Here is a 13,885-nt window from a genome sequence, read left to right as displayed (position 1 = left end):
AAAGAAAAAGATGTTTCTGAAACTAGTAAGCAAAGAAAAAGATGTTTCTGAAACTAGTAAGCAAAGAAAAAGATGTTTCTGAAACTAGTAAGCAAAGAAAAGATGTTTCTGAAACTAGTAAGCAAAGAAAAAGATGTTTCTGAAACTAGTAAGCAAAGAAAAAGATGTTTCTGAAACTAGTAAGCAAAGAAAAAATCTTTTTCTTTGGGATGTCAACCCCGCGAAGGAGCTTCGAATCAGGGCAAGAGAGGAATAAACATTGATTATGCAAATTCTATCATAATGTTTCCTCCAATCTTTTTTTAACAAATGGGCTCCGAAAAACAAATCTTTATTTTGCCAACTGGGTGCTCATTTTTCCAAATGACCAAACCTATTGGCAGGGTGGTTGACCCCCGATGAAAGATCCGGGTCCCGATGGGAAAATCCCAAAAATATTCAATTTAATGTATGCTGTAACGCAGGCCATAAACTTTAAAATAATTTTCTTAGGTTACCGAGAACGTACCAGTCTCGTCAGTATCCTATTGTACCGCGAAATCAAATATCGGATGTAAAAGCAATCTTTATGGAAGACCCCTTCAATTTATCAAATTACCCTGTACAGTGGCGCCAAATCTTTTTAAAGCCAAAGGCAAGAGCGGCCAGAGCTGCAAACGTTGGTGTTTCACACCAAATACTTGAGGTTATATTCCCTTTAACTTTCGAGAAAATGGTTATAGTTAGTTTATGAATAGTTCGATTAAACTCTTAATAAAAGCTTAAATTAATGAACTTAACATTTTAATTTAATTTAATTATATAATAATAAGTAACCAAATAACTCCCCACCAGATGGCGTTATCATTTTAATTTGATTTACGATTGAAAGTATCGCCTAGCTATTAATGCTTTTTGCTTATGTAAAATGGTCGACTCGTACGTTCTCAGTAAACTAAATACGTTCTAAGCGTGCGTCACTGATATAACCTGTGTTAGCTTCCGCTAATTAATTTATTTGATTAACAACGACCTAACATGTTAAGAATTGTTCGGTCAGGCTCGTGTAAGCCAAAATCACTATTTTAAATTACATAGAATAAATTGGACCGCGATTCGCCCTAATTATAAATAAATACATTTTTGGTTGTTCCAAATTCCAATTTTTTAAATCTACTAAAATCCAATGAGGTAGAATAAATAGAGATCCAAATCCGCCTTCCAGGACCTACCATTTCGCGGGGCAGTATTTGTTGAGTTGGAGAGTTAGGCCAAATAAATGAACTTAATCAAATCGTGTTGGCGCCATCTATCGTGATCTTGGAAAACTAAACCTTAATATATTTTTCAAAATTGTCTAAGGCCAGAAACAGATGGCGCCAACACGATTTTATACAGGTGAAACTTAAACCTAATTCTCCTACTTATAAAAAACGTGTCCCGCGAATCCCAGATTTTTTTGTATCTCTAGTTCATATTCTACCTCATTGCTAAAATCTTATGATAAAAAGAACTACGATAAACAGGGTGATCTCGACTTTGAGAATAATAATAATAATTATAATAATAGTTTATTGTTATAATTATTGCTTATAATGCTTGACTTTTAAGTTGCAACACAGCATGGATTAACAATAACTCACAGGGATAGTTCTCTTCGAAAATAAGTTTGATTCAAACGCCATCGGTCCTAGCGGGCGAAATCAGAACTAGGACTAAGCGGAAACGATTCAATTCGGCGAGCAGACGGCCAGTTTTTTTGGCGCCGCGAAATCTAATGAATTTTTATGTTTTTAGTATTTAAAATGTTTTCATCAGGTATCGAAAACTTAAGACTTGGGCACCATGGTATCCAATAACTGTTGAATTTTTATTAATGTAAAGCTAATTACTATTTACCTATGCGATTTAAAAAAAATTAGGGCTTAAACAATCACAAATCCTTTTAAATTCCGAATAACATAATCTGCGGATCAATTTTACTGACAATCACCAATTTTAAAAACCATATTAAAAAACGATGGTGTTGATTTCAGACACGAGATGGCGTTACTATTTCCGGATTTGAATCGTTTATGGGGTGGAAAGTGGGGAGTGTAGGACTGTAAGGGGGGAAGAGTTTGTAGCAAACGTACTTTAGTTCTATGTAAGAGAACTATCCCTGTGAGTTATTGTTAATCCATGAACACAGACAGTATACCGGTACAAAAATACATAATGTTAAAGAAGAAAAAAAGTTCAAAATGTATAGATTTTCTTTAAAGTTTAGATTTTACTGTTAACTTTTGGTTTTTTTAATACAAAGTCCCGTGCCAATGTTTTAAATTTATATCTTTGTCAATTCGGATAGACTCATTGAATTAATTAAATTAATACCTTTATAAAGAAACGATGTTAGTTTGATATTTGCGCGACATTGAGTGTTATTTAGTAGTCTTTGGTTATATCGATCCTCAAAATGGAAATCTTTAGAATGGGAAATTTGGACACCCCCGTTTTAACCGTACCCGAAAGTAATTAAGAACTTACCGGCAATTGCCAGTTGCATGATGAAAAAGTTCATCCTGGACTTCTTGCTCTTGGACAATAGAAGTGCGCACAGCACGGAGACATTGCCCACTACGATGATGGTGAAAATTATCCACAAGAAAGTCAACTGCTCCGTCTGAAAGGGGACAAAAAAAAATACAATCAAATTAATGGATGTCAGAAATCGTTGTAATATTACATCATCGCCCAACCCACCAGGGTTGGAAAAAAACGGCTTTTTTAAAAATTAAAAATTCAGTGTGCTTAAAACTAGTATTGTTAATTTTCCGGAAAGATAAAATGCGGAAAATTTTCGGAAAAATAAAAAATTTAAACATAAATTACTTTTTAAGGGTTTTTAATGTATTTAACTTTTAATGTCTAATATCAGTAAACAAATTAAAACATACTACAAAACATTAATAGTGTTACATTGTTAATCAGTTTAAACTAGTCTAGAGGTTTAGTTTTACTTTTAGATTCGAAAAAGTATGCGAAAATTCCGCTTTATTTAAATTTGCAAACAACATATTAGACTAATCATGGAATGAAAACGTTTTTTATTTTTTTCGGAAAAATACAGAAAATTTTCCGGAAAAAAGACCTTGATCATTTTCCGCGAAAAATTTTCAAATTGACCAATTTCAAAATTACGTTTTTGCGCGTGACAGCACCTTTACATTGTGAGAAATAGCAGGCTTATTTACCGGCTTTTTTACCCTAACATGGCTTCGTATTTTCACGCGCAAAATGAATTTTAAAATCCCCCAATTGCTTATATCTAGCTCTCATTACTTACGACAAAAAGTGAAGGTTCAGTTTTAGTTTCGTTTTGGAAAACAAAATGCAGAAAATTATATTCTGTACTTTTTATTTGAAATAAATAGTGTTTAAAATTTTCAATATTTCTAATTACTTCTCAATATTTTTTTAATAAAAAAAAGTGGCTTTAACCATGGATTTTTTCGGTGGTTAAAACTAGGGTGGTTGATGCCAGCCTGGCTGTTTCTTGCAACCAACCCTGCCACCTAGGAGCAACAAGCACAGCACCCCACACTTGTAAGGAGAACGCAACCCGTCAAAAGTCTGCACTTCCTTGTGTACAATTTTCATTGGTTAGACGCTTCAGCGCCTGCTGCCGTCGAAATGGGGAAAATTCGGAAATTGTCTTCCCCCTTTCCGTAAAACGTTCAGCCTTAAAGTTAGGGTGTTTAAGGGCTAGCTGCTTTCTCCTTGTGTTTGTTGCTCCTAGATAGTGCTCGGAATTGTTTATTCATTATCCACAAATTTTCCGATTTATTTAAAAAACGTTGGTAAAAAGAATATCATTTTAACTTATTTAATTATGTTTTTTACGCAACCAAGCATTTATTTGAATAAAAGTGGCATTTATTTAAATAATTGTTTGTTTTATTTAAATAATAGGCTTATTCACTTTCGATTAATTAAACATTTTACAATTTTTATTCCACTATAGGTTATTTAAATAAATATTATTTAAATATCGCCGAGCTTATTTTATTCATGGATAAAAATTAATCGAAATCCGAGCACTACTCCTAGCTACCACCCACCCCGATCCATCCGTAAAAAGACCTTTTAATTTGAAAATAAAATATGTCAAAAACACATTACGAAATGAAAGAGTTTCTACGTTCGCTACGTAAGCAGTATTAAAACAAGGCCGTCTTGAATATGGCCATAATATAGTTTCAATCCCAGGTAAAATGGCTTTTGTTACACAAGTACGAAATAAGTATAAATATATGTTCGTAGATTGCTCGTTGGTGTGGCCCTTTTTCGTTGCCGTGGTAACAAGTCTATACCATCCAAGCCACCCATAATGGAAAACGTTGTAATTTTTCAAACAGGATTGCGCAGTGTTTCGCCTCGTGATCTGCGACGTAAAATAACGCCGTGACTTATGTTTTAAAGCGAAAGTAGATGGCGCTATACAATTAGATATAAATGGAGGTTTTCCGTTTGAAGGAGGAGCTTAGGTAGTAGATCATGATACCGGTCTTGGAAATAACATTCATATGTTTTTAGTATAGCCTAAATACGATTTTGATAGTAGCTATGATAATAAATAACGGTATTCTTTGGTACAGCCTAAAATAGAAGACTATCATTAAAGGAAGCGGATTCATATATCACAACTCAAAGCGTAACACTATAAAAATAACATCTTTAACAGCGCGTGAAAAGACTGCGAGACTCCGAAAACTAAAGAAATATATATATATATAAAACATGACGAAAAAAAATGAATTTGTTCACTGGAATATTATTGTAGAAGCGTATAAAATAAAGCCTCGCGAGTCGCCATCTATTGTTGGAGTCCGCGCGGCTCATCAGAAAATCAAAACGCTGGAAAGCATCTTTTATCGGTCTTTTTCAGCCGTTGGATCATCTTCATCGACAACGCGGAAAGCTGGCCATCAGTGCCATTGGGACTTATCCAGGTGGAATACTTGGTCATAATCTTTCAAAAAGCTCAACAATCTATATTTCGATGATAGCTTGACCGCGCCCGATTTTGCTTTTGTTCGCGTTTCCAAGTAATGTCCGGTTTTGACCGCTTCGGCTATTCGAACTCGCTTATTATGGTACTAGGAAATGGTAGTGATTTTTCTTTATATTTTGGAGGTTACAGGTCAGTTACGAAGAAAATATACGCTGGATTGCGTTTTGAGGAAAACCTAAACCAAGAAGTTGGATACAGATTGTTGCAAAAAAATCTTATTTGAAATAAAATGTAAAGTTATATTAAGTTTCTGCTTAAATTTCAAAATTTATTTAACAACGACCTCGTAGCTTACGGACTATTTGCTAACGCTCGTAATGAAAATAAACCATGTTAGTTTACATAGAATAATAACGAGTTTACGGTCCAACTCTTAAAAGCCGTTTTTGCAGTTGGTAGAATGTATTCTCGTTTCTCAGTAAAACCAATTTATTATGTTTCTATTTTTATTTATGTTGAACTTCTCTTTGAGAAAAGTTCAAATGTTTAAACGGTTTAGATATAATTTATAAAAGTGTCTTTTACAGCTCTATAAATACTTGAAAGGAGTCTGTAGCATTTGGAGTAGTAATCTATAGATTATATTTTAAAAGACTACCTACTTGCGCAAAAATATAATAATTTAAAAAATTAGGGGCAACGAAAATTTAAAAAGTTCGTAAGAAAAGTTTAATTATTAAAAACCACAATTTTCCCCGACTAGTTATCGATGACGAAACGATAAAATTTCCGAAACTAGTCAGAAAAAATTGTTGTTTTTAATAATTAAATTTTTTTTGGGCACTTATTAAATTTTCGTTCTCCCTAATCTTAAAATAATTATGATCTATAGATGTTTCTTAAGAAACGCCGTCACAGAAAGTAGATCCTAAATCGTAATTAATTTAAAGAATATAATTGCTATAAGTCTACTGCTTAAGAAAATTCGCCATTGTAAAAGTATTATACAGTCATTTTATAAAGTTAGTCTATAGAAACAACCTTCAGTAACATAACAAGAATAAGTCTGACACTGGACAATTTAGTTTTGAAACGAACTAGATGTTTACAATAGTCAATTTTGTGTTCTGATTCCATTTTTTTTTATTTTTTCCCAAAGTAAATGACATTTTAGGTGTTGGAAGCTAGGAGCAACGAACATAGCACCCCACACAAGGAGAACGCAACCCATCAAAAGCCGTGCATTTTCTTGCGTACATTTTTCATTGGTTAAACGCTTTAGCGCCTGCTACTGTCGGAAGGGGAAAATTCAAAAATTGCCTTCCATCGCCCGTAAAACGTTCAGCGTAAAGGCTCGTCCAATGAAATTTGTACACAACACTGAGTTAGCGTGTTTAAAGGCTAGCTGCGTTCTCCTTGTGTTTGTTGCTTCTAGTTGGAAGCGTTTCAATTTTCAATAAGAGTTGACTGGTCCTTCAATTAGGTTGCGGGTGGCGTTGTTAGTCCTAAGCAACCTAACAGACAATTATTAAAAGTGATAAAATACGCGAAAAAGTAGATTAGTCCATAATTAAAAGGCGATAATATAGCTAAACCCTAAACAAATTTGAAGAAATTAAAAACTTACTAATAACTCGTACCAATAGGTCTTCGAGCAAACAAAATAAAAAATTCTTGCCATTTTATTTAGTTTTTATGTAGTTTATTACTCGAAGATCTATTTGATCCGAGATTCGCGTCTTTTTGTTTGCTCGAAGACCTATTGGTACGAGTTATTAGTAAGTTTTTTAATTTCTTCAAATTTGTTTAGGCTTTAGCTATATTATCCCTTTTAATTATGGACTAATCTACTTTTCCGCGTATTTTATCATCCTTCTCACAGTCCATATAGGTGGTTTCTTCTAACTTAACTTATCGTATAATTATTAAAAGTGTCGTACTTACGGATCTTATCTTACTTACAAAAAAACTAAGAAATGTTTCTTGTAGACAATTTTTGTAACGAAATTATTCATTTTAAAATAATCGGATCGGAGCCTCTCGGGATGTCAAGCCTGAAATTTTTTTTTTAAATATTTATGCAAATTTCAAACTTTTTAAATAAACGAAAGGAAAGATAACACCGTTCTTAAGTAAACTCGGGAACAAATTTTTGCTGAAAAATCGCAGAATGGGAAAATATGCTGGATCGGGTAAAAATGTAAAATGGGGCCTTTAAAAACTCGAAAATGGGTTCGGGAAAGCTACATCTTTAACTAGACGTCGTATCTCAGTCGCGGTAATAGACGGCTTAGAAAGCGCCTAAGTACGAACGTGTGGATAGTGTAGCCGTAGCTTTATTGCGCGTAGACTGTTTACCTTAGACGTTCCCCGTACGAGTTATTTGTCGCGGGCTTAGCCTTTCTATTAACACGCGACGCGTAGAAAAGCAGGAAGGAAATCGGGAAAGTGAAAATGAGCATTTTGGGCCAAAAATTCCACTTTTTGGAAACTTTTCAAAGCTCTTAAAATGTAAATCAACCGGCTAAAAGAGTTTAATACCGCTCTGATTTCGGATATGCTAATGAATTCGAGTTCCCCCGATCTTCCTTAAGGGCTTATTTTGTTCCCCGTATCGAATAAAGGTTCCAAATATTCGTAGGTACAATATTGGGCCGACTGGTATCTACGTAAAGATAATACGAGGAACTAGTTTTGGTTGCCTTTATTGAACTGGAATTTGCATACCGTTTATAGTGGCAACATCTGCTTAATATTACAGTTATTTTTTACTTACATAAGTAACTTAATCGTTAATAAGTATCAAACAAAAATTATATCGATTAATGGTAGTTTGTCGCAGAAAGATTTGAATTTGCGCCATCTAGTATAAATAATAGAATTAAAGTAGAACCTCTAATGGCTTCTTTGTAAGCAATTTGTAAATCGGTATATTAAGGGGGAAGACTACAGTGGCCATTGTCTACTTTCGCGCTATTTCAAGCTGAACTCTTTTAATTTTGTATTTTTACTTAAAAAATTAATATTTCGGTGTAAAACAGCCTCTGGTTTAGTGCCTAAAAAATTTTGACAATTTTAAATTTAAAAGTAATTAAGTTATTACGTTTTAATTCGGACCCCCGGAGCTAAACAAGTTGGGCAAGCGCCCAAACTACCCTTTAGTTAGGACCTTATATCGAGTTAACTATTAATATTATAATTATCAAAATTATTTTAAACATTAGAGGAATGTTCAGCCTAATAAGAAAAATATAATTCAATTATGTAATTGTTAAAACAGAAACGTTCAGCTTGAACGAAAAAGAGGCTTTTACTGTATTCTTCCCCCTTAACGTGATGGTCTCAAATTATTAAATTGCTACTTTAGGAAATTTGTAATTTAGTAAATTTTACTTTCAAATCCATCATTATTTTATCAAAGCAAAAGTGTTATGTATATTTTTTAGTGTTGTAAGTCGGAAAAGTTTCAGCGGAAAATGACCGAGGTCTTTCTTCCGTATTTTTGCGAAAAAAATAAAATATTAATCTAATATTATTTGCAAATTTAAATAAAGTGGCATTTTCTCCTCATTTTTTCGAATCTAAAAGTTAAACTTAACCTCTAGACTAGCTTTAAAATGATTAACAATGTAACACTATTAATGTTTTGTAATATGTTTACTGTTATTAGACATTTTATATCGATAAAAAATTAAAAACATTAAAAACCCTTAATTTAAGTTTCAATTTTCTATTCTTCCGATTTGCGGAAATTTTTCCGCGTTTAATTTTTCCGGAAAATTAATAATATTTTTGAAAACTTGTCAGTCACAGATCAGCGTTAGAAGAACACAAATAATTATTCTTCTAACTATTCAAACCACTAACTATTACGTTACTTAGGATAAAATATAATAAATCCCAATACGTCTCGAATGCGAACAAATCCCTACCCAAACTAAGCTCACAGTTTTTATATTCTAAATTAACGGAGCCCAAAACGTTGGAAAATCAATTTTCGAAAAGTATTGTCCGAAATTCTTCTGTCACCCACATTCTTCCGTTTTTAACAAAAGACCAGTCAATTTTTCACTTTTTCCACAAAAAAAAACTTATTTAAAAATTCCAGAAATTGGGAAAAGAGAGAAATTGAATTATCATCGAAAACGTGAATTCCGAATGAATGCAACACCATCTTAAAAATATTAAAATATATCTTCCTCATTATAAATAGATAATTTTATACGCTTGAAACATGTACCCACTGATTTTATTAAAACAAGTTTGAATCTAAAAAAATCGCTATTAATTTTTGAAACCATTTCCAACAAAAAATATGGATTTTAAATTTTAAAATATCCCTACACTGTAATTATACGTTTTACATCGTCATTTTTACGTCCTAATAAATATATTATACGCTTCTGATAATACCATAAGTATATAATACGAGGGGTCGGACACTTGCCATTATTTTGTACGGGATTTCGGGATTTCGTAGAGATTTTGACGATTTTATCATTACTTTTTGAAGTGATTTTGGGATTTCAATGTTAATTTACCATAGCGAGAGTTAAAAGATTTTGCGATTTTGGACAAAGTGTACGGGATTTTGGTAAATGTCCGACCCCTCGATATAATATTTACCAAATAAGAATTCGTCTTTTGGCCCGATAAGATTTTTCCATTAACTGAATTTACAATCTGTTTTTATACGAAATATCAGATCAGCAAGTTTTTTTAGTTAGTAATAATATAACGTAAAATTATTTTAGCAACTCTAGCAGATACCGATTTGATCAACGGATTCCTAAATTAAAAAAGCAGATTAATTAGTTAATGTATTCGTATAATACTAGCAGATCTGATCAGATCAGATAAGATTAAGTGGGAGTGAACGTGTTTTGTCTGAGCTGTTATCCATATGAAATAAGAAGTAGATACCAGGTATTTCATAACAGTTAGAAATAAGAATCACCACGTTTTATAGACTTACGAATTTAGCTAGGAATATGAAAACATTGTAATTGTCGTAGTGACTCTAGGTGCCATAAGGATATAGTTTTTATCCCATACCTAAACCTGGTAAGAATGGGAAAAAGATAATAAACTAAATGTTCATTGTCTATTCCTACTAAAAACACGAGATTAGAAATACGCGAACAGAAAAACTAGCAGACGAAAAGCCGATTAAAAGTGTAAAATTTCTACGATAGATGTCAGTGAAATTTTTACTGCCCCGCCTAAAACGTGAGACGACCACTCCAGGTTTGCTTGAATCCTCCTAGAATTTAGAGCCTAGCGCCGCCGATCCAACGCCGCCATCGCCGATATTTTATCTGGCGCCGAACCGCCGCCGCCGAGTCATTTACTTTTCGGCGCGCCGCCAACGCCGCCGCCGATAAATTTTGTTCCCGCCGCAGACGTAACTTTATTTATTTTCTTTCAAAAACATTTTGGATTTTTTTTTAAAGTAAGGGGAGGATAAATTTTTTCCTCTTTACGCCGCCGCCGCCGAAAAAAAATCAACGCCGCCTCGGATTTTTAGGCAAACGACGCCGCCGACCGAAATTAAATCGGCGCTATGCTCTACTTACGATCATTCGTGGTATATATTTCAGCAAGGAAGAGCTCCAAAAAGGGGAACTTTTATAGGCCGAAATAATAAAGCCGCTTTATCCAGACACACGAAAATGACTCCGAGGAAAGTCAATGGTATGTCCCTGGCCTACAATCGTTCACGGCCTCCTAAATAATGGAAGGTCTCCGCCTAGGCGACAAGACGGATGATCGTACGCTAGTAAACCATTTTCCCGCTGGGGGGCGCTTAGACCACTCTTCGTACAAAGGCCTAGGCGCGACGCTCTTTGTGCCCCAAACGCGGTAAAACATTATTCAAACCTTGCTACTGACAAGAAGTTCAACAGATGCAGGTGCTTTTGAAGGCGATTGAAACCCCAAGAATGCACACCAAAAAGGCAGCGACCAAAATATTTGATGGAAATGCAAACTAATAAGAAAATTTATAGTGTACCTCCATTTTCCAGTAGTAGCGAGAACGTATTTAGGTCAGTGATGGGCATTTTTCAAAATTTTGTGATAACTCTCACCCCACCTCATTCCCGTTTCTAAAATTATAAACTCAAACTCATCTCCTCTTTTCGAATTTCGCTAATTAATCTAACCTCGCGCACACTCCCACTAGATTATTTGAAAATCTGATCTCATCTCACGCTCTGTTCCGTTTATGGAAGTCATAAAATATCTCCTTTCAATCTCCTCTCTCTGAAATGCGTAATTTGTGAAACTCCTCTCACGCTCCTCTCCTTTTGAAGTTTTGAGCATCTCACCTCTCTAACGTCAGCATATTTGGTTATTGTACGTTTGGGCTTTGTTATTGGCCAAAGTTACATAATTATTTCCATCTAAACTCAAACTCAGCTCCTCTCACCACCGCAAACTAACTTTTTAGCTGATCTCGTCTCATCGCATTTCTTTAATTAAATTAACCACGCTCACAATCCAAATATATTCTTTGAAAATTTTATTTCCATGCACTCTCCTCTCACTTAAATTCATAGCTTGGAAACTCATCTCACCTCCTCTCAACTGCTCTCACTGATCTCACGGTGCGAGGAGAGTGCCCATCACTGATTTCTAAGGTCAATGCGAACATACGTGTCTATCCACTTACCAAGGCTAGATTCAGTGTCGAAGCCAGAAATTCGTCAAGATGGGGGGGGGGTCGAAGTATGTGAATGTTAAGAGGGGGGGTCGAGAAGGGGTGGAAATTTAGTACAGTGAAAGGTAGACCCAAGGGGGCTCTGGAAACCCCGCCCCCGCCTTGCCTACGCTACTGGCTAGATTGATAATAACGCTTTAAATTGAAGCAATAACGCCATCTGTTTGGTGGAAACATTTTTAAAATATTTTTCTTAGCGCAATAATTGAGAATATACCAACTATTTTGCTATATAAAGCAAGTGACGGCTGGTGTCTAGTTGCATTCGCTCGCACTAGATGTCGTTAGCGTATACATCAAAACAAGTTGAGTAAGCATCAAAATCTAGCCTAAAAGGTGTGGCAAATTGGGAGCTTCTCGCGTTGATTGGATTTTGGGAATCACGTGATTATTAACTTATTGAACACGTGGTTTCGGGAAGCCAATAGATCGCGGACAACTCGCATTTGCTTTAAATTCCCGGAAGGTGCTGCCACCTAGAAGCGCTTTTAAAAGCATTTCTGTAAACCCTTTTTTACTTATTTTGCTTTAAGATGACTTAAATTTAATAAATTGTTAAATTCGGTTTTCACGAAAGTGGCGCGAATTGAATTAATAGTTAAATCGAGATTTTTCCTGACCCCACCAGTGTTTTAATTTTAATATGATTGTCGAGATCTGCTGTCACGAGGTACCGAAAAGAAATAGTAACTGAAACTTCACCTTAACAGTGTGTTCCTTTAAAGGGCCACAACGGCGTTTGAAATATTTGGCCCAATTTTAGCACGTGGTAGCAAATGCGACCAATCCTATTCTGGAAACTAGCATGTGAAGCAGGTCAAATTCAAACACCGATGTGGCCCTTTAAAGGGGAACGGCCAAGCTTTTCCAAATATTGCCTTATTTGCGTATCAAAAGATCAACAAGACGTTCAATATACTTACACCTTAGACCAAGAAACACAGGGACGTCTCGCTCATAGCATACCCAACGCTTTATTTTTCGGCGGGGCTTTGTTGCGGCTGCGGTAGGGAGAGGGGGGTTTGGTGATACGGATAGTCAATAGGCGCCATCCATGAGAGATAAAATAACGTTTTTTAAAGAACTTGAAAAAAAATAATCAGCTAAGAGTTACATATTTTAAAATTATTTTATATTTTTTTAATATTTTAGGGACACAAATATTAAAACACGTACCAGAAATTTCGTTTTTTGCGAGTTTTTTGAAGCCATGCTGTTGCAGGCCACGTGCTGACAGATTGCAGGGCTGTGCACGTGTCTCAAATAGCCAATAAAAATTGACTCACCTTCGCTACTAGCGACACAGCGCGGGATAAATAGGAAATAGGCAGCCGCAACGAAGCTTTGGGCGCGAAATATCTAACGTGCGACGTCCCTGTGTTTCTTGGTCTAAGCTTACACGAACCTTATTTTGTCTTGAAAAAATTGTTTTTGGCCTAAAAAGTTGAAACGCAAAATAACGCCAAGTATTTGGGTTTGAATTTTCACCGCCAGCGCCAGCAGCACCTTAGTGAGCGATTTGCGAACTATCCTAACTTTTAAAATCGCGTAATTTAGGCTTAGGTCTCGTATTACTGGAACGCGCTTTTCAATTTCCCGAAATTTCTTTATTTTATTAAAAATTAACCACTTAATATTTTTTTACGCGGTTTTCACCATAAATTTTAGTTTTTAACGGGCTGTCGGGCTATAATACTGGTTAAAGCTTGACCGTCCCCCTTTAAGTAAATTCATATTGATGGTTTTTTCTAAATATAAAATAAAATGTTCTTACGACCAACACTAGACGGCGCTATAAAATTAGTGTAAAATGGCGGACCTTAAGTGAAGATTAGGTAATAGATAATTTCAAAGGATCTGGAAGGTATAGTCAAGTACGTTATCAGTATCATAAATAGGTTCTTGGACTATTAGGTTTTATCTAAGAGCTTGGGCTTACTAGGTAACGCAAAACAAATCTCTCCAAGTTTCGAACTACTGGAAGCCGTTAAATATTGACTACAAAATCCGGATCGTCGAAAAAACTTATTTGATTTCGGACCAAACCCGACAAATCCCCCAAAACGGAACGAGAAGACAAAAATTTGATATCCGCAATATCTGCAGGCATTCCAAATTCTTGGACCGAAAAACACTAGCCTTGGCTAAAAAGGAAATTGGCTTGTTTTTACTATGTAACCTGATGTTCT

At 35.0% G+C, this 13,885-nt stretch overlaps 1 protein-coding gene across 3 annotated transcripts in view; it reads right to left on the bottom strand.

Annotated features, from left to right (window-relative positions):
* The window catches only part of LOC149924945 (cardioacceleratory peptide receptor-like), a 244,890-nt gene that overhangs the window by 100,798 nt on the left and 130,207 nt on the right, over positions 1–13,885 (bottom strand). For all 3 annotated transcript variants that reach the window (XM_090160278.1, XM_090160279.1, XM_090160280.1), the window contains exon 2: positions 2,509–2,644. In XM_090160278.1, coding sequence (XP_090016404.1) covers positions 2,509–2,644 — 136 coding nt within the window. The remainder of the gene's footprint in view (positions 1–2,508; positions 2,645–13,885) is intronic.

Source organism: Leiobunum rupestre, chromosome 10, assembly GCF_980474605.1.
Source record: "Leiobunum rupestre chromosome 10, qqLeiRupe1.1.hap1, whole genome shotgun sequence".
Taxonomy (NCBI): domain Eukaryota; kingdom Metazoa; phylum Arthropoda; class Arachnida; order Opiliones; family Sclerosomatidae; genus Leiobunum; species Leiobunum rupestre.
Note: the sequence above shows the minus strand (reverse complement) of the source record. Positions and strands in the feature narration are given on the sequence as shown.